The sequence below is a fragment of the Ranitomeya imitator genome, chromosome 10 (assembly GCF_032444005.1).
Source record: "Ranitomeya imitator isolate aRanImi1 chromosome 10, aRanImi1.pri, whole genome shotgun sequence".
NCBI lineage: Eukaryota > Metazoa > Chordata > Amphibia > Anura > Dendrobatidae > Ranitomeya > Ranitomeya imitator.
Window position 1 is genome coordinate 30,102,853 of NC_091291.1, and position 22,185 is coordinate 30,125,037.

The following is a 22,185-nucleotide window of genomic DNA, read 5'->3' on the forward strand; positions in this document are numbered from 1 at the left end:
AGACCCCTGAGGGAGTGTTCACACCAGAGGCTGATTTTGAGCGGAGTCTCCAAGTTTGGAGCCGTCTGAGGTTTTCTGAGGAGGATTTGGACGGTTTCTGCTCGATAAAGTCCCTCGAATTCGACCCGTGGACTCTGCCGAGAGTGAAACCGCTTCACGGAAACCATGCAGGTCAATTTCCTGAGGCGGCTTTGCCTCCGTTCTCGCGGCTGCCCACATACCGATGGCTTCTTTGTCGCCTGAAGAATGAACATGTCCCTTCTTTCCGAGCCCAGAAGCCATGAGTAGAAGTGACGACGGCGTGTTGACATTTCTGTGCCGCTTTTTCAGGTGTCCGTGAGGCTCCATTCCCACAAATAAGCTTTTGATGTTGGAGATTTTCCTAATCCATTCATTATAATAGGTTAGTTGCGTTTTTTGGGTTTTTTTTTTTTTTAAATACGCAACGTTAAAAAAAAAAAAACTGACAGAAAACGCATGGCCTCATTCTTCCTGATTGAGGGTGAGTGCATCAGAGCAGAGGTCGGGTGACACTTCCAGCTCTGCTACATCTGTATGTCCCTGTGCTATGGAGGGCAGGACCCCTGCAATGCGCTATCCCCAGGGAAGGTGTAGCCATGACTCTACACATTCCTTGTGTGTGTGCTGTGCTCGGGAAGTGAGTCATGGCGGACCACCGCGCCTCTGGACCCGTCCACATGTTGAAAGTTCAGGAACTTTGTTCCTAGAAGTTTTCTGAACTAACTCCTCTTCCTCTTCCAATAAGACGCCCACACTGTGTCACTGGATTGCACACATTTGGCCTCCCTGGAGTCCACCATCAGCAGCAGATACGCGCTGCCATCTGCGCACAGACAGGGGCTTGTGGATGTGACCTATGGACCGCTACATGGGCCAACTGGTTCATGGGATGACCGGATAAAAGGGCATTCCCAAAATATTAAATTATCCCCAAGGTACTTTACTGATCGCTTGGGGTCCAACCGAGATCGGAGTTCTGAAACCCGGGAGCGGAGGTTCACATGCTCCACCTTCACTCCATTCATTGTCTATGGGACTGCTGGAGAAAGCTGAGTATAGCGCTTGCCTGTGTCCATCAGTACAATAGACAATGAATGGAGCCATGTGAATCCGCTCCATTCAATATGGCGCTCGGCACAGCCCTGATTTCCTGATCGCTGGTGGGTAAATTGGTCAGTCCGCCAATGATCCTATATGCACAGGGGATTATTTAATTTTGAGAATAACTCTTTAATTGGAACCTTAGCAAACCTAAACATGTGCTGGCACCGCAGTCCACCAATCACTGTCCTGAGGGGCGCCTGGAGGGCTCTAATAACTGGACATATAAACCATGTGTCCATGGTACTCCTTCAAGGTTCTCGGGAGGTATCTGCAGCGCCCCAGAGTCCTGGTCGTTGCAGTAATGTTGTTTTTCCACTAGGGGGAGCAATGTTACGTCTGATGGCACCAAAGGAGCTCACCCTGCCAGGTATCACAGCCACACACTTCACACGCCGGCCACCAGGGGGAGCTAAGGGTTCTATCTACTAGGCCACTCCTCACACTTGGGTAAAACTGGGGGTTTGGTTAGGAAGTGAGGTCAGTTGGAGTTGGAGGAGAAGCTGACTGGAGGGAGAAGGAGATAGTCAGGGAGAGAGGAGAGGAGCAGACTGGGCTCGGCCCAGGAAGGGAAAGAAGGACACGGAGCTGCAACCCATGCGGCAGTCTCCTAAGAAAGGACAAGAAAGGAAGTGTGCCAGAAGCAGGCTGCCTCCCACTGAGCGCAGATCCGGTAGCCGGAACACCGAGGGAGTAATAGACTCTACGCTTTACTTCAGAGATCGGCAGGACAGTCGATTCCAAGTTGGCTGTCCGACCTAAACACCTAAGCAGACAAGGTGGCAACGCAGAGGAGGGGCGACACTAGGGTCCCTATAAAATAGCCTCAGGCCACCACCGTCATACGGGTTATGTCCTATCCATCTGGGGGACCGAGAGAAGAGTAACAAGAGTGAGGACCCTATGGGAGCTAATGCACGTAGGGACCTACTACGTTACTGTGCGCAAGGGGAAGGCTACTGATTTCCACCTGGATATGGGGACTCTGGAATTGCCATCAGATCGGCCGGGCCCTGCCTACCCCGTCATCCGGCACCCTGGACTGTGGATGCTGAAGCCTCCAGTAAAGGTAAAAAGACTGCACCCATTGTGTCCCCGTTATTCACCGCGCCCTGCACCATCCACCATCAACATCTACACTTCCAGAAAGCCCTGGGGAAACACTTCACCTGTGGGAAGGTATACCATCTAGCTGCCATAACATCACCCCAGCAGACCCCTAAGCAGCGTCGGTCACCCTGACCGAATACCACAGGTGGCGTCACGAACACTACCATCATCTACAAACTATTTGAACTCTATTTAATTTGGACGCCCCTAATAGGGCCACGGTCCGGGTCGGGCCACCGTGACATACCAGCTGAGGGAACTGAAGGACCCGGTACCGAGTACCCCCCTTACGTGGGGGCGCGCCACAAATCTTGGCGTCACGAACAGGATCTACTTAAGCCTGAAAAATCGGGTCATGTGTGCCTAGGAACTGTGTCAGAATTGTATTGGAACTGTGAATTGCTTAAAGACTGTGTGTTGCTGGTTACCGCAAAGATTACCGCCAAAATCGCCGCCATTACAGCGCCACAAGGAGCGCTGGAAAAGAAGGGCGTGGAGTTGCGGGCGTGAACGAACTGAGAAGCGTGAAAGACAATGGCCGCCCAGTCCAAATATCTCTGTACCTTGAGGACGTGTCCGTCTGCAGCCGAGATCCGCGTCCTGATCCTCAATGGCGGGCGGAGACAAAGAAAACGAAACCGCCCCAGAAGGAGAGAGCGGGAAAAGGGTGAGGAGGACAGCAGCCACGTGGAGGACGCCATGGCAGGTCACACGGAGCCAGAGCGTGGGGTCGGAGCAGGAGACTCCCCCAGCTACCCGGGAGGGTACCGCAGCCAAGTCCTCACTGCTGATGCTGAATCCCTGCAGCTCGGAATGGAGGAGCTAATCGAACAGCTCCTGCGGCTGCAGGTGAAGACTAAGTCCTCATACCAGGTGGTGCCTGCGGAAGAGCTTCAGACACTGACACCATTCCCTGCACTGCCACTGGAACCGCTACCAACACTGTCACCGGTGGAGCCAGTCGAGACCCAAGACGCCGAGGTGGCAGGTAAGGACGCTGATCCTGCCCCGGTGACGGCCATTCCATCACCCCAGCGGACCCCTAAGCAGTGTCGGTCACCCTGACCGAATACCACAGGTGGCGTCACGAACACTATCATCATCTACAAACTATATGAACTCTATTTAATTTGGGCGCCCCTCATAGGGCCACGGTCTGGGTCGGGCCATCGTGACATCCCAGCTGAGGGAACTGAAGGACCCGGTACCGAGTACCCCATTGCCCTTACGTGGGGGCTCGCCACATATCTGAGGAGGCAACTGGACACCCATCCATGAGTCACGGCCTTCCTACACTTCCAGCCATCAGAGCTCATCTCTCGGAAGTGTCTGCCATGCTGACTTTCATCCTGACCTCATTCCTGATTACGTTCTTGTCTGGTTCCTGTGGTTTCACCGCCTTATTGACTCCTATTCTGTTTCATGACTACGCTTATGTACAGTGGTGTAACACGAAGCTCGTGGGCCACGATGCAAAATCTCCTACAGGGCCCCCAATTTTCATGGGTCTGTGTATATATCTGCTCATATGGGCCAAAGGAACCTTTTAGGCCCAACTAACCCCTAAGCTCCAATGTGCAACGGTAACCCCTGAACATACTGTACTTTCGCCCCTTGGTTCCGCAGCTCATGGCATCCTGACTGCAATACCTTGATATCTGTCAATTCCAACAAATGCTTAGCTCAGTAACAATATGCACAGTGACAGTGCACTCTGACGAAAAGTGACGAGCAGGCAAGAGAGTGAACTGTCATTTGCTTGGGCTGTGCTGGTCTCTGCTTTTCCGGATTTTCTCCTTACAATGCACACTGACAGTGCGCTCTCTTGCTGGCTCGTCACTTTCTCATCAGACCTGGCAAGGGAGTGCACTGTCACTATGCATATTGCACAGTGACAAATGAGCATTTGTTGTAATTGATAACCGTTGCCTGCTCAGTAGAGGAGAGACTATCCTAGCCACTGAAAAAGACATCACTGATGTTTTAGGAAGGTGTAGACGCCACGCTCCCTACTGACGGCTCATTTGAGTATCCCAGCATGCACTGGGATTCTCAAACAGGAAGTAATAAAAAAAAAAAAAGCAGTTAGACAGAGAACAATAGGGACATTTTAATTAAAGTATATTAGAAAAAAAGATTAGATTGTGCCATCAAACAGGCATTAATGTATATGTCAATATATGGTAATTTGGCGCTGTGAGAAACGCAGACCCGATGGTGGCATCCATGGTATGTGAAGTCAGCATTACCCTCCGTTCTCCGCATGCACATCTCCTCCAAAATCCAGATAAAGTTCAATGAACCCTGCAAAGGAAATACCAACAGTTCATAAAAGTATTGGGAGGAAGCAGCGAGAGCGCAGAGATGCGGCCCATAGATCCACAATTCTGCAACGTCTCCTTCCCATTGTTCTCGTTTAAGGGGTTCAACATTCTTTTATGGCAGCAAATTTTGGTAAAATTGGGGGACCTCACTACAGTATATGGACTAACTTTTTTCGCCCCAATGCATTCCGGTAAAGTGAATGGTTTCCTTCGAAACTAAAATCCGTCCTTTTTAAATTTTCTAAAATTTTTCATTTGTCACAGTATTAAACAAAAAAAAAACTTTTTGGAGTTCTCAGCCGGCGGCCGCACACTCAGCACTTTCCCTCCAGGCGGATTGCTGAGTCTTATCAGGAAATAGAAAAAGTGATAGTGATTCATGGGACAGGTCTATGGCGACAAAGTGGAACATGAGTCATGTCCTCATCCGGAAATATGTAGGACAGGTAACAACAGCTCCCAGAACAAACACGGCGTGGGTGCCATCTGTTCAGTGAACTGGGCACAATGGATCAATTGATGTCAGTTCCCCACAGTATTGGTCATCAGACAGGATCTGTGTCATCTACATCTGCTAGAGTGTATCCATCGGAACAAAAGAACACTGTTAGCCATTTACTTGCTGCAAGTAATATGATACAATGAAGGTCTATGAAATTTACTTATGAAGCATGGCGCCATCTGGTGTTTAAAGTGTATAGGAATGTGTACGTCCACCTGAGTGCGGGTGGTCACGCATGCTCAGTCCAAATCCCCACAGCCAGATCTCTGCGGAGTGATCCTCTGCGCGCTGGAGAGCAGCTAAGAGCAATGGATTCCTGTCCTGTTTGTCAGGTAAGGAGCAGAGCCTTGATAGTAGCATGGCAGTATAGCTGCAGGTGTTATAAGAAGAGACAATAAAGTCCGCTGCAAGAGGAGGAAGGAGACTGAGTCTGTCCACAGCAGGCCTATAGATATCCTGCACTGGGTGGCCACAAGAAGGGACAATACTCTCAGCTGCCAGTAGAGGAAGGAGACTGAGTCTGTAAATAGAAGGCCTACAGATATCCTGCACTGGGGGGATGTGGTTGGCCACAAGAAGGGACAATACTGTTAGCTGCCAGAGGAGGATGGAGACTGAGTCTGTCCACAGCAGGCCTATAGATATCCTGCTCTGGGGGGAGGTAGTTGGCCACAAGAAGGGACAATACTGTCAGCTGCCAGTAGAGGAAGGAGACTGAGTCTGTCCACAGCAAGCCTACAGATATCCTGCTCTGGGGGAAGGTAGTTGGCCACAAGAAGAGACAATACTGTCAGCTGCCAGATGAGGAAGGGGACTGAATCTGTCCACAGCAGGCCTATAGATATCCTGCTCTGGGGGAAGGTAGTTGGCCACAAGAAGGGACAATACTGTCAGCTGCCAGTGGAGGAAGGAGACTGAGTCCGTCCACAGAAGCCTACAGATATCCTTATCTGGAAAGGTGGTTGGCCACAAAAAGAGACAATACTGTCAGCTGCCAGATGAGGAAGGGGACTGAATCTGTCCACAGCAGTCCTGTAGATTTCTTGCACTGAGGGGAGGTGGTTGGCCACGAGAAGGGACAGTAATTTCAGCGGCCAGAATGGGAAGGAGACTAATTCTGTCCAGAGCAGGCATACAGATGTTGTACACTGGGTAGAGGTAGTTGGCAGTATAGCTGCAGGTGATCTAAGAAGAGAGACAATGCTGTTGGCTGCCAGAGGGGGAAGGAAAACTATTCTTACAGAACACACCTACAGGTGGTTGGCAGAATACCTGCAGATGATTTAGGGTATGTGCACACATTGCGGATTTGGCTGCGGATCTGCTGCGGATTTGGCCCTGCGGATCCGCAGCAGTTTTCCATGCGGTGTACAGTACCATGTAAACCTATGGAAAACCAAATCCGCAGTGCACATGTTGCGGAAAATTCCGGGCAGAAACGCAGTGGTTTGTTTTACGCAGCATGTCGATTCTTTGTGCGGAATCCGCAGCGTTTTTACATCTATTCCATTATAGGAATCAGCAGGTGTAAAACCGCAGGCAAAATCCGCAGAAAACCCACAGGGAATTCACAGGTAAAACGCAGGTCATTTTACCTGCGGATTCTGCAGAATCTGCGTGGAAAAATCCGCGATGTGGGCACATACCCGTAAGAAGGGACAGTACTTTCAGCTGCCACAGGAGGAAGGAAACTGATTCTGTCCACATAAGGTGATAGACAGTATAGCTGCTGGTGATGTAACAAATGACAATATGGTCAGCTGCCAGAGGGGGAAGGAGACTGATTCTTTCCAGAGCAGACTGACATGTGTCCTGCACTGGGAAGAGGTGACTGGAAGTGTAGCTGTAGTTGATACAAGAAGGGACAATATTGTCAGCTACCAGAGGGGAAAAGAAACTGATTTTGTCCAGACAGTGTTCTGCACTGGATAGAAGTGCGCTGCCAGGAGAGAATGGTTCCAATTCCAGGGGCCATTATAAAGAGTGCTATAAAAACAAACATCTGCTAAATCCTCCATATCAGCTGTGATCTACCAGATAGTGACATGTGTTCAACTCCTGTTCAGACCGGAAGAATGAAGCATGAAACTGTTCCATGTTAAGGCAGGCAAACTTAAAGGGGTTGTCTGAGACAGGTAAAATTAAAGGGATTGTCCGATATTGAGCAAAGTTGTGGTAGATAGAGGTAAAAACAATAAAATACCCCCCTGCTCCAGCACCGCCTCACATGTAGACAAAACGCCAATGCTGTAATCACAGACCAGCAGCGGGGCTTCGGCAGGTAAGAAGTGCGCATTTTGTATTATTTTAAGCCATTGCCTGCATTTCCACAGTTTTGTCTGAACTCGGTGACCCTTTTATCAATGTAATGCAAGTACGAGGTGAGACCGAAGGTTAGAGAACTCCCTAATATATTGGAGATGGGTTATAAGTTTTCCAGGCCCTAAGATTTGCCATGCCCCCGCGACAATATATGTGCAATTATAGCATGGGTCATAATCAGCAGAAGATCATAGTAATAATTAGCATTCTATCTCCTAGTGCAGTATTTCCCAAACTCAGTCCTCACGGACCCCACGGGTCGGGTTTTCAGGATTTCCATAGTGCTGCACAGTTGAGACAATTCCTGATGCCTTGATGATACTTCCACTACTTGCGCAGTAATAAGGAAATCCTGAAATCCTGACCCGTGGGGTCCGTGAGGACTGGAGTTTGGGAAACACTGTCCTAGTGTGTGGGAAGGGAGCACATAATGTCACTGCCATGCGCCCCCGGTCACTATAGGTCCATGTCGTAGAGCGAGAGCACCCCACAAGACCTGTCATATACCGAGACCACCCCACAAGACGTTTCATATACCGAGACCACCCCACAAGACCAGTCATATACCGAGACCACCCCACAAGACCTGTCATATACCGAGACCACCCCACAAGACTTGTCATATACCGAGACCACCCCACAAGACCTGTCATATACCGAGACCACCCCACAAGACGTTTCATATACCGAGACCACCCCACAAGACCTGTCATATACCGAGACCACCCCACAAGACCTGTCATATACCGAGACCACCCCACAAGACCTGTCATATACCGAGACCACCCCACAAGACCAGTCATATACCGAGACCACCCCACAAGACCTGTCATATACCGAGACCACCCCACAAGACCTGTCATATACCGAGACCACCCCACAAGACCTGTCATATACCGAGACCACCCCACAAGACCTGTCATATACCGAGACCACCCCACAAGACGTGTCGTATAGCGGGAGCATCCCACAAGACTTGTCATATACCGAGACCACCCCACAAGACCTGTCATATACCGAGACCACTCCACAAGACCTGTCATATACCGAGAGCACCCCACAAGACCTGTCATATACCGAGACCACCCCACAAGACCTTTCATATACTGAGAGCATCCCACAAGACTTGTCATATACCGAGACCACCCCACAAGACCTGTCATATACCGAGACCACTCCACAAGACCTGTCATATACCGAGAGCACCCCACAAGACCTGTCATATACCGAGACCACCCCACAAGACTTGTCATATACCGAGACCACCCCACAAGACCTGTCATATACCGAGACCACCCCACAAGACCTGTCATATACCGAGAGCACCCCACAAGACCTTTCATATACTGAGAGCACCCCACAAGACCTGTCATATACCGAGACCACCCCACAAGACCTGTCATATACCGAGACCACCCCACAAGACTTGTCATATACCGAGACCACCCCACAAGACCTGTCATATACCGAGAGCACCCCACAAGACCTTTCATATACCGAGACCACCCCACAAGACCTGTCATATACCGAGACCACCCCACAAGACCTTTCATATACTGAGAGCACCCCACAAGACTTGTCATATACCGAGAGCACCCCACAAGACCTGTCATATACCGAGACCACCCCACAAGACCTGTCATATACCGAGACCACCCCACAAGACTTGTCATATACCGAGACCACCCCACAAGACCTTTCATATACTGAGAGCACCCCACAAGACCTGTCATATACCGAGACCACCCCACAAGACCTGTCATATACCGAGACCACCCCACAAGACCTGTCATATACCGAGAGCACCCCACATGACTTGTCATATACCGAGACCACCCCACAAGACTTGTCATATACCGAGACCACCCCACAAGACCTGTCATATACCGAGACCACCCCACAAGACCTTTCATATACTGAGAGCACCCCACAAGACCTGTCATATACCGAGACCACCCCACAAGACCTGTCATATACCGAGACCACCCCACAAGACTTGTCATATACCGAGACCACCCCACAAGACCTGTCATATACCGAGAGCACCCCACAAGACCTTTCATATACCGAAAGCACCCCACAAGACCTGTCATATACCGAGACCACCCCACAAGATCTGTCATATACCGAGACCACCCCACAAGACTTGTCATATACCGAGACCACCCCACAAGACCTGTCATATACCGAGACCACCCCACAAGACCTTTCATATACCGAGAGCACCCCACAAGACCTGTCATATACCGAGACCACCCCACAAGACCTGTCATATACCGAGACCACCCCACAAGACTTGTCATATACCGAGACCACCCCACAAGACCTGTCATATACCGAGAGCACCCCACAAGACCTGTCATATACCGAGAGCACCCCACAAGACCTGTCATATACCGAGACCACCCCACAAGACCTGTCATATACCGAGACCACCCCACAAGACCTGTCATATACCGAGACCACCCCACAAGACTTGTCATATACCGAGACCACCCCACAAGACCTGTCATATACCGAGAGCACCCCACAAGACCTGTCATATACCGAGACCACCCCACAAGACGTGTCTTATAGCGGGAGCAACCTACAAGACATTTCATATAGCGGGAGCATCCCATAAGACATGTCGTATAGCGAGAACAACCCACAAGATGTGTCATATAGCGGGAACACCCCACAAGAAGTGTCATATAGCGGGAACACCCCACAAGAAGTGTCATATAGCAGGAACACCCCACAAGATGTGTCGTATACCAAGAACACCTCACAAGACCTGCCGTATACCGGGAACACCCCACAACACCTGTCACATACCAAGAACACCCCACAAGATGTGTCATATACAGGGAACACCCCACAAGACCTGCTGTATACCGAGAACACCCCACAAGACCTGTCATATACCGAGAACACCCCACAAGACAAGTCATATACCGGGAACACCCCACAAGACCTGTCATATACCGAGAACACCCCACAAGACTTGTCATATACCGGGAACACTCCACAAGACCTGTCATATACCGGGAACACCCCACAAGACCTGTCATATACCGAGACCACCCCACAAGACCTGTCATCTACCGAGACCACCCCACAAGACAAGTCATATACCGGGAACACCCCACAAGACCTGTCATATACCGAGAACACCCCACAAGACCTGTCATATACCGGGAACACTCCACAAGACCTGTCATATACCGAGAACACCCCACAAGACCTGTCATATACCGAGACCACCCCACAAGACCTGTCATATACCGGGAACACCCCACAAGACTTGTCATATACCGGGAACACCCCACAAGACCTGTCATATACCAGGAACACCCCACAAGACCTGTCATATACCGAGAACACCCCACAAGACAAGTCATATACCGGGAACACCCCACAAGACCTGTCATATACCGGGAACACCCCACAAGACTTGTCATATACCGAGAACACCCCACAAGACTTGTCATATACCGGGAACACTCCACAAGACCTGTCATATACCGGGAACACCCCACAAGACCTGTCATCTACCGAGACCACCCCACAAGACCTGCTGTATACCGAGAACACCCCACAAGACCTGTCATATACCGAGAACACCCCACAAGACCTGTCATATACCGAGAACACCCCACAAGACCTGTCATATACCGGGAACACCCCACAAGACCTGTCATATACCGAGAACACCCCACAAGACTTGTCATATACCGGGAACACTCCACAAGACCTGTCATATACCGGGAACACCCCACAAGACCTGTCATCTACCGAGACCACCCCACAAGACCTGCTGTATACCGAGAACACCCCACAAGACCTGTCATATACCGAGAACACCCCACAAGACCTGTCATATACCGAGAACACCCCACAAGACCTGTCATATACCGGGAACACCCCACAAGACCTGTCATATACCGAGAACACCCCACAAGACTTGTCATATACCGGGAACACCCCACAAGACCTGTCATATACCGAGAACACCCCACAAGACCTGTCATATATCGAGACCACCCCACAAGACCAGTCATATACCGGGAACACCCCACAAGACTTGTCATATACCGAGACCACCCCACAAGACCTGCTGTATACCGAGAACACCCCACAAGACCTGTCATATACCGGGAACACCCCACAAGACCTGTCATATACCGGGAACACCCCACAAGACCTGTCATATACCGAGAACACCCCACAAGACCTGTCATATATCGAGACCACCCCACAAGACTTGTCATATACCGGGAACACCCCACAAGACCTGTCATATACCGAGAACACCCCACAAGACCTGTCATATACCGGGAACACCCCACAAGACCTGTCATATACCGGGAACACCCCACAAGACCTGTCATATACCGAGAACACCCCACAAGACCTGTCATATACCGAGAACACCCCACAAGACTTGTCATATACCGGGAACACCCCACAAGACCTGTCATATACCGAGAACACCCCACAAGACCTGTCATATACCGAGACCACCCCACAAGACTTGTCATATACCGGGAACACCCCACAAGACGTGTTGTAGACTGAGATAAGCGGCGCTGTAGACGTCTAGGATCCACTTATCTCCTAAAGTAATGTAAATACTGTACACAGGGTGAGACCACATGGTGACCCCAATCCTCCATCTACTGTACATCATGTTGTTGGCTTCTGCTTGCTATGCTGCTTTCATGGTCTCCTTGCTCCGTTTCGCAGACACCCTCGAAGTTGCCGGACTATCGCAGCCGGCTGAGCCACCGGATAGGTAGCAATGTGAAAAGGACGGATAAGTAGAAAAACAAATCCGATCCATTGAAGATGCAACTTTCAGGACTTATAGGATCTGCTGCGCAGAACGTCTTGGTGCTGACACCGCAGGGCCACTTCAGACATCCTTTGGAGTCCATGCATTTGCTGTGAATGCCATGGTTAAATCCGCAGAATACATTTTCTCTGGGATATTTCATAAAATCTAATGTCATTTTTTCAGCAGCTGCCCATGCGTCCGGATCCTATGGATCTACCATCAATCTGCTGCAAGACCAAACATATATACGAGCACTGCCAGATTAATGGGGGTGCACATGGGGAAGCTTAAAGGGGCTGGAGCACGTGTGGGTGGGGGGGATATTAAATATCTATAAGAAACTGTGGTCTGGGTCAGAATTAGTCTTTTCAATAAGGTTTTCTCGCACATTATGATGGATACATTGTCTATAGTGAGTATCAGAGACGTGTATAGAATATATTAACAGTGACTCTGCCATCTTCAGGCCCTGGACATGACAGGTCATGAAACCTACAGCAACATGCATGAACCAGCCCTGCAAAATCATCTGGCTGCAGGGTGTATCCTCATAGACTCAGTGCTGCCACCTGGTGATCATTTATAATAACAGCGCCACCACTTACAGGTGATATAAGAATCTTTAAAAAGCATGGAAAGTAAAAAAGAAAAAAATGCTGTTTCATCGTATAAGAAAGAAAATATTTAAACTTTTAGTGTGGGAAATGGCCCTAGGATCAGACCATCACAGGTGTGCATTGTTTGCTCACATCCTGGTTAGTCCCTCTGCTGCAGGCAGTCAGTTCAGTGAGGCCGTGTGTAATGATGATGGGCGGCTGATGGACTGCAGGGCAGGAGAGTGGATGTAGAAGAATGAGACTGTAAAAATAGCTCAGTGCCCATAAACAAGGAAAAAGAATTATGCCAGGACCATGAGACTATGATAGATTTAAAGGGGTTGTCCAGGCTTGGGGAACAAGTCTGCAATCACTCTGTGACTGACGACTTGTGAATCCCCACAGTGCGCATAGTGCATGCTGGCAGGAACAGGTGATCATACGATTTGCATACTTCCGGCCACAATCCAACTAGAAGCCTCACTCAATTCACTTGTACTTCCTCCAGCGTTCTAACAAGTATTTTACTCCAGAGCTGGATTCACATCTACATACCTAAGTAATACTGTATAATTTTCACCATGCTGCTGTTGCTGCTTCTGCCTGTGTACTAAGGAAGAAAGCGTAGGAATCTATCAATGTGTGCTGTGTATAGGAGACATCACAGCAGTTAGTCTACTTCACCTCCCTAGAGATGGATTCACATCTCCACAGCTCAGTACTGCAATATCAATTTTTCCCATGCTGCTGTTGCTGCTTTTCTCTCTATCCTAAGGAATAAAAAGCAGAAATCCATCCCTGTGTACTGTACATGGGAGACATCACGGCAGCTAGTCTCCTTCACCTTCTCAGAGATGGATTCACATCTCCTCAGCTCAGTACTGCAATATCAATTTTTCCCATGCTGCTGTTGCTGCTTTTCTCTCTATCCTAAGGAATAAAAAGCAGAAATCCATCCCTGTGTACTGTACATGGGAGACATCACAGCAGCTAGTCTCCTTCACCTTCTCAAAGATGGATTCACATCTCCACAGCTCATTACTGCAATATCAATTTTTTCCCATTCTGCTGTTGCTGCTTCTCTCTCTATCCTAAAGAATAAAGAGCAGAAATCCATCCCTGTGTACTGTACATGGGAGACATCACGGCAGCAGGTCTCCTTCACCTTCTCAGAGATGGATTCACATCTCCTCAGCTCAGTTCAGAGATGGATTCACATCTCCTCAGCTCAGTACTGCAATATAAATTTTTCCCATCCTGCTTTTGCTGCTTCTCTCTCTATCCTAAGGAATAAAAAGCAGAAATCAATGTGTGCTGTGTATCAGAGGCATCACAGCAGCTAGTCTCTTTCCATCAACTGTCTAACAATTCTTTTACTCCAGAGCTCATGCTTTACCTCCTCTCCACTTAAATGGGGCTTTATGAATTCCCATTCTTGGGAACGTGGAGGTTCCAGCAGTCGGACCCAGAATAATCAAGAAGCCTTGTTCCTACTTACCTGGACCTAGACCCACCCACGCATAATTAAGCTCTTTTATTTGTGATATCCCGGAAATAGGAGACACCGTCATTACTCAGACTGCGCAAAACATTGATGTAAACATGGGTCATTTTATTTGGTCGCAGGAAACATATCCACATTCAATGATCACCATGCAATTTATTTTTTTTTTTAACATTCATATAAAAATATTACCCAATGCATGACCGAAGCAGATAAATAGAAGGCAAACAAGCTGGCAGGGCACATGAGGTAGTTACTGATATGGCAGGACTTTGGACCTTACAACCTATAATAAAAAGCTCAGTCTGTCGAGGGAAATTAAGGAAGAAATATAAAAGTAAAGCAAAAAGAGGAATTTTTATTTTATTTTAAAGTGTGCTGTCACCTTCCGGTGCACCGCTGCCCCTGCAGATTTTTGGCACATACGTTGGCATTTTCCAGATCAACCAGTACCAATTACCAGATTTCTGCACTGTAGAAAAGGATCATTAATCCACATAATACATTTCTTATCTGTCCTAAAGTGGTTTATTGCTATCAGTGGTGTTTTACATTTTTTTTATATATTAATTTAGGGCCAGAAAATCTTTACGTTAGGCTCAATTAGGGATGCAAAGGCAACCGAGACTGAATACAGGGGAAAAAAACTGTTAAAAAACTAAACAAGGGGGTCTAAGGGGTCGGTGCATGGCACACAGTGCGCCTATTCTGCCCTTTCAGACCCAAAGTTTTGCATTGTCCGAATTTCAGGTACGGTTGCGGACCGGCCGCTGCTGAAAGCATCATCAGAATTGATATCCTTCCCTCCTCTGCAATGATTTTACGTGAAATGTGGATATCATTACCGAGCAGCCATAACGGACAGACATTTCTGCAAGCGTGATAAAGAAGCGAAGCTTGCCAATTATTTACAGTCCGACTACACAACCTGCCACTAGGATCAGACGAAGTAGCCATTTTGTGGCCTTGATTATGTCATGAGAAAACAAGTGATCAATAGGTGATGACTGGATTGTGTTTGGACTGAATGAGTCCAGGGAAGAGCTGTTTACACATTGTACCTTTAAGGCAGACCTGTCATCAGGTCAAAAGTCTCCAGTTTTTGCTTTTTATCTTATTCCGGCTGCTCCCCTGAGTATTCTGTTTTTCGTTTTATTATAATCCGCCATATGGCTCCAGAGATATAGGCTTTTTTATTTAGACATGGTTCCTCAGGGGCGGGTCTTTAGGCCGCTCTGCAAAGTACTGCCCCTTTGGTGAAGATTCTAAAAAGTAGCAGCAATTAAAAAGACCTATATCTCTGGAACCGTATGGCGGATTTAAATAAAACAAAAAACAGAATAGTTAAGGGAGCAGCCGGAATAAATTAAAAGCAAAAACTGGCCACTTATGACCCAGCGGCAGGTCTTCTTTAAAGAGACCTGCTAGAAGAAACGGACAGAAGCTTTAGTGTGCGTTAACATGCTTCGATGGTGCAGGTACAAAGCCTGAAGCTGCACTTTATTACTTTCAGGATTTGTGTTCTGATTTGGGGGGGATTATGGATTCTGAGAATAGCATTACATGATGGGCCATTCTTAATATTATACTGACACAAAGAGGGGAGACTCCATGTTCGGGATTCTCGATCAAGGGTTCAAGTCATGAGAACATACGTGTGTGTGTAGGTGTGTATTTGGCCATTTGAAACAAACCACACAATGTTGTCATCAAATTCTCTCAGTAGTGCAGCCTCACTGGCATTTTAAATTTAAAGAGGACACGTCCAATTATTATTATTTTTTAACTGATATCATTACCGCTGTTCTCCTGAATCCGGCGTTGTTCTTCTTTTGTTTCTGTGCCTTTCCGTTCTCGAGATATGGCCCTTTCTTTCCTTTGTGTAAATCTAGTCTTTTTTTTTTTATTCAAGTGGGTGTGATTTTGAACTCTTTTCCGCGATTGCCTCCTTGCGGACCATGCCCAGTTGGCTAAAAAAAAAAAGGGCCGATTAGAGAAGGTGATATCTCAGGAATGGAGAGGCGCAGGAAGAAAAGAAAAACAACGCCGGAATCAGGAGAACAGCGGCATTTACACCGGGTAAGAAAAAAATGCTTACAGTATTTCTGCCAAATAACGGGTGACTTTAAAACAATTATAAATTAGCAAAGGAAATGTTAAAAAAACAGTTTTCACATTAATGTACATCAATAGATTTTTTTTTTTTCGAAATATCCATTCAAAGTAGAAAAAGTTGACACTTGAAAATTGGAGCCAAATTTCACGCTTTCCCAGTGCCAGTAATTGAGTCTGTTAAATAAAAGCACCTTCATTACAAAAATATTCCCTTTTCTGTTATCACTTTGCATGATGGTATAAAAGAGAGGAAAGTAAACATGATTTGCTTAGCAGTAAAAATAGGCAAACGTTAGGAATCAGATGAGGAATCATTAGGATGGGCATAGGTGGCCATTTTCTTTTCCAGTAGTGAAGATTGCTGGCTGTCACCTTTCCTTTTCTTCGCTGATCTAGAAGGTTGACTCCTGGAAATTAGATTATACCTGCCTTCCATCAGATCCTTAGCGCTGCACAAGGGTCCGTGTATTTTCACAGTTTTTCCGAATTTGGAGTAGTCCACAGAATAACGACCTTCTTCTTCCGTCACAATCGGAACAAAACGACGGCCCCAGAGGATTTCGTCTGGCAAGTAGGATGTCCTCGCCTGAGTAGTTATCCCTGTGGTCTCTACTACTCCTTCAAGGATTGCTACCACCTCCAGCTCTTGCTCGCCGAGGTCATAGGCCGAAAAATGGAAAAGAGGGCTTTTCTCATCAATCGTATGGCTTATAATAAGAGGCGAGACTAAAAAAATGGAATTTGTCCCAACCGGGTTCTCCACCTGGATGTCGACCTGAGAAATTGGAATCGTCTCTCCCTCGTTGGTTGTGGTCTTCTTGACTACTTGGATTTTGATTGAGGCGCTGATAATCATACTCTTGCGTAGGTCACCGACTCGGAACATAAAGCGATATTTGCCATCCCGGCAGGCTATGACGGCATGCTTACTGAAGATTAGGGTTTCCGCTCTGCGGTTTGCCTGTGCCGTCTTCATGAAGATACATCCCAACATGACAGCGTTGATGATTAAGCCAGATATGTTCTGGATGATGAGGACTGTTATGGCCAGTGGGCATTGCTCAGTGACCATACGACCTCCAAATCCAATGGTCACCTGGACCTCGATGGAGAAGAGAAATGCTGAGGTGAAGGATTGGATGTTAGTGACGCATGGTATAGAGGAGCTACGCTTGGGGTCTAGATCTCCATGGGCGAAGGCGATGAGCCACCAGGCCATGGCGAACAGCATCCAGCTGCAGATGAATGTCATCGTGAAGATGAATAAGCTATGCTGCCACTTCAGGTCCACCATGGTGGTGAACACATCCTGGAGGAAACGTCCCTGCTCTCGAATATTCTTATGGGCCACGTTGCAAGCACCGTTTTTGGACACGAAGCGTGCTTTCCTAGTCTTGGTCTTAAATTGAGGATGGTTATCCTTATCTTCTGCAATTCGGGTCAACAAGAATTCATCGTGGATCAGCCCCTTCCGAGCGAGCATGGTCGTACTATGCAACAAATGCTATTAAGTTATGGAAAAGTGGTGGTTCATCTGCAAAAAAAATATATAGTTATTGTATTATGAACATCTCTCGGGTTCCTGGCCCAAAGCGCAAAAAGCCTAATTTCTAACTTATCTAAAGATGCACTTGTGCAACACTCTGTAATGGACAATCAGGCATCGGCTAAGGTTTTATTTCATTTCATAAGACTGATAAAAAAAAATAGCTAATTGATTACTGACAGCTTGCACAGCTATTTTTACCTAACGTATCAAAAGCACTTGGCTAACTACATATCATTTACTTCCCTCCTGACCCTTGGACCTGAAGAATCGCATCTTAAAGGGAATCTGTCAGTAGCATCAACCCTCCTAAACCGTCTATATGGGCATGTAGGTCATAGGAAGCTGAATAAAATGACACCTTGATATCTGTCATCTGATGTCTTATTCCAGAGAAATGCATGTTTTTCTTAATATGTAAATTAGCTGTTAAGATCTATGGGTGGGGCATAGACCTAAATGCATTAAAGGATTATTTTACATGAAAAGAGGCTTAACCAGTCTGAGATATGGAGTGACTGAGAGTCTGCTTTCCTGATCTACATGTCCCACACTGGTAGCTCCCCCTTTCATTTATAATAAGCTCTGGAGGCAGATTCTTGGGGAGATCTACGTCCGGCCCATAGATCCTAACAGCTCATTTACATATTAAGAAAAATGTGGATTTCTTTGGATTAAAACATTGGATCACAGATATCAAGGTATCATTTTATTCAACGTTATATGAGCTACATGCCTATATAGACGGCTCAGGTGGGTTGATTCTACTGACAGATTCCCTTTAAAACTCATTTTCTATCCAATCTTAAAAATGGAGAAAGGCTTGGATTAAGGAAGTTGGGATGACCAATCCACATAAAAAGGGGTTATCTGGGTTAGAAAACCCATTTTGATACACTATTAAATCATTCTGATTTTATAAAGAGGTCCCCGTTCAGGATTTCTTTTCTTGGTCTGATTGAAGAGAGGTTATAAAGAATATCTCTTGCCCTAAAGACCTGCCCTAAATTTCACAGACAACCCATTTGGGCACTTTGTAACCCTTTATTTCCCCTGTGGTAGTGCTGAGTGGAATATAAACACTTAGGAGCCGATTCATCATTCCTATTACGCTTTTTATTTTTGTCTACTTTTGTGCATTTTTCACCTGTTTTTCATTTGCGCCATATTCATCTTTTTTTTTTTACGGTTTTAGGTGTTTGTCTGTTTTCTCTTATGTTTGCCATTGTGGGCTGGGTTTGGGTTTTTAAGGATATTTTCACCTGCTTCATCATTAGTGACCTTTTCAAAAAGTCACAAAATTTTTGAGCCAATGTACTTCAGTCGCTCCCTGGAGTGATTTTAGCAAAGAGAAATACAAAAACAAGGACTTTTTTGACTGTGCAAAATTCATGACCTAGGTGCAATAAAAAAAAACAATGAAGATGACAAGACTAAAAGGAAACGTTACTTAAAAAAAAAATAAGCTGCAAATGATGAATCTGTGGCAGGCTGTGGAGTCGGTAAGCCAAATTTCCGACTCAGACTCCTCAATTTCAATGACACCGAGTCCGACACCACCAAAATGGGCTCCGACTCCACGACTCCGACTCCACAACCCTGGCAGGGCTGTGGAGTCAGTAAGCCAAACCTCTGACTCCTCAATTTCCATGACACCGACTCTGACTCCACCAAAATGGGCTTTGACTCCATGACTCCGACTCTGACTCCACCAAAATGGGCTTTGACTCCACGACTCTGACTCTGACTCCACAGCCCTGCTCTATGGGTCCAAATAGGGGGACACTTTGTTATCAGATACCTATGCAAGAACTCAGAAAAGGGTTTGTCCAAATCAGAGAAACCTCTTTACCCTTGTCCCGTACAGTAATGCCGCTATCTGTAAATGTACAGTGCAGGGATAATTTAAGGGGGCTCATCGACTAGGATCAGAGCTAACTCCAATCCCTACCATTGCAGCAGGATGTCATCTGTGAATAACAACTTACACCCATTGCTCATGTTGAGGACACATCTTCGAAACATGTGCCACTCTTCTATCTAAGAGATGAGAATCCTGGACATGGAACCCCTCTAATAACCCAGGATTATTTAACACTATATAGGAAAATGGCTTTTCTAAACCAGACAATCTCTATAATTTTTTTTTAAGCGTGATTAGACATCCCACCTTCCATTATTCCAGTCCAAAGTTCCTCGCTGGATATTTCTCCATTTCACCAACCAGGCATTGATGGCGTACCTAGTTGAGACGCCATTAAAGGAGCGTTCAGATCTTAAGACGTTTATACTATCACCAACTAATGTGGCCGATAAGTAAGATCGCTGAGCCTTTCTGCGCATTTTTAAAGTTGAGGTTTTCAAAAGCCCATTCACATCAACATGGAATCGAGGGGAGGCTGTAGAATTTGTAACAGCAATTCTGATGCGGATTTCCATCATGGATGTCACCCATTGAAAATAAATCTGTGGTTACATGTCAACGTTGACCTCGAACGTCTAAAATAATAAGAATCATCTTCATAATAATAGAAGTCAAATATCCGCGAGGACTCATAAATATTTTTTGAGCACTCGAGCATGCTCAGGTAACACATTATCCCAGCACGTTCACTTATCCCTAGTGATTTTGCACCGTTTACCTTCTATAACCTGTCTATTCCTGGCTGCAGAACGAGTGATCTAAGAATCCTTCAGTGAGTTTCTTGTGTCTGATGGAAGAGTTTGGAACGCCTGTCTTTTTCTCGGCTAATTTATGACTACAGTTGAATGCGAAGCAAAACGTTGTCAATTTAAAAAAAAAAAAAAAAAAGAAATCCGATTGCAAAAATATTTTAATTAATGCATTTAATTAAAAAAAAAAAAATAGAGAATAGCAAAAGGTACAATTGTGTATCTTCTCATGTATCAGAGTCTCATATCACATTACTGGCAGGATTAATAATGGGCGTCAGTCGGTGGCGGGGTATTAAGAGCATCGGATCGGGTTCGACTATCAGCAGCGTCATTGATCCATCTGCTTCCAGCACCGGGGTCAGCGCCTCTGGGGACGGAAAGGGTTAAACGATGCCATTTGCACTGTCAAAGCTCTGCTCTTTCATTTGCCTCCTTTATGTCAGCTGCTGGGGTGCCTATACGCTGGGCCTCTCCACTGCCATCAATTATTAACCGAGAGACAAGACACAGATCGACCTCAGTAAAAGGGGGGGGCTCAATAAAATCCGGCTGGTGCAATCGATCACTTACCTGGCCCTTTAAAGAAATCCTGCAGCCATTGGGTGAGGATTTGGGTTTTTGGCAGCCTGTACCCCTTTGATCAGTGGAGAATGGTACAGTCTATGGATGCAGAGGCTCCATATAGTCCCTATGATGGCTGCGCTCAGTGATTGGCTCAGTGCAGGGGCTGTTCTGTGTGACACACGCCGTGATGATGGGCTGGGACCGTGCAGGTGCAACATGCAATGGACGACGCTTCCTCCCCACCAGCCATCGCTGACTTTGCAACAATACACAATATTATTAAACAACAAAAAAAAAAATCCTAAAAATAAAATATATAAATAAAAACAATAAATAAATAATAATAATAAAAAATATATAAAATAATAATAAATATTACGCAGGATCACAAGTGATGCCATATGCAAGGAAGCGTTGGTTTTAGTAAATTAATACTAAGAAAAAAAAATAATGTTAATTGTTTTTTTTTTTTATAATTTGCTATATGTATGACGTTTATAATACATTCCTTTTGTTTTGGAGATGAAGGAAATCAGGAGAGATGTAACGGGGCGAAGATCCGGCCAACTATCCCACGTGGTCTCCTACGCTTACTATGTGCCATAATCGGTTTGAAATATATTATTAAGTGCACCCTAAAGTCACATGGAGTTTTTAGAAGTAAAAAAACAACAACAAGTTTTTGCATTAAGAAACTTCTCAAAAAAAAAAAAGGAAAATAATTTTTTAAACAGTTTTTCTTTTATTAAAGAGTTTTAGAGATTTGTTTTTTTTTGTTTAAAAAAACAACAACAATTTTTCAAGAGTATTTGAAACAGTTTTTCATTTACTGAAGTTTTGGAAAAAAAAATATATTTTCACCGAGTGTTTTTTTTAAGCCTTTTGATTGGACACTGCCCCCTTTCTATTATAGTCTATAAGAATCCAGATCACAGAAGTCAGGGAAGGGTCTCACGTCCGTATTTTCTACATCTGAGAAAAACGG

The 22,185-nt window shown here is 46.2% G+C and overlaps 1 protein-coding gene across 1 annotated transcript; it reads right to left on the minus strand.

The window, feature by feature from the left end:
* Positions 1-14,388: 14,388 nt before the first annotated feature.
* Positions 14,389-21,335, minus strand: LOC138651205 (ATP-sensitive inward rectifier potassium channel 11-like). Its single transcript, XM_069741240.1, has 2 exons — positions 21,207-21,335; positions 14,389-17,948 (listed from the first exon to the last, which is right to left on the minus strand). The coding sequence occupies exon 2, from the start codon at positions 17,895-17,897 to the stop codon at positions 16,707-16,709; it is 1,191 nt and encodes a 396-aa protein (XP_069597341.1). The 5' UTR covers positions 17,898-17,948; positions 21,207-21,335; the 3' UTR covers positions 14,389-16,706.
* Between the last annotated feature and the right edge of the window lie 850 nt (positions 21,336-22,185).

Excerpts from the sequence above, each read along its gene's own strand:
- LOC138651205 (XM_069741240.1), bottom strand. The coding sequence starts at position 17,897 with ATGCTCGCTCGGAAGGGGCTGATCCACGATGAATTCTTGTTGACCCGA.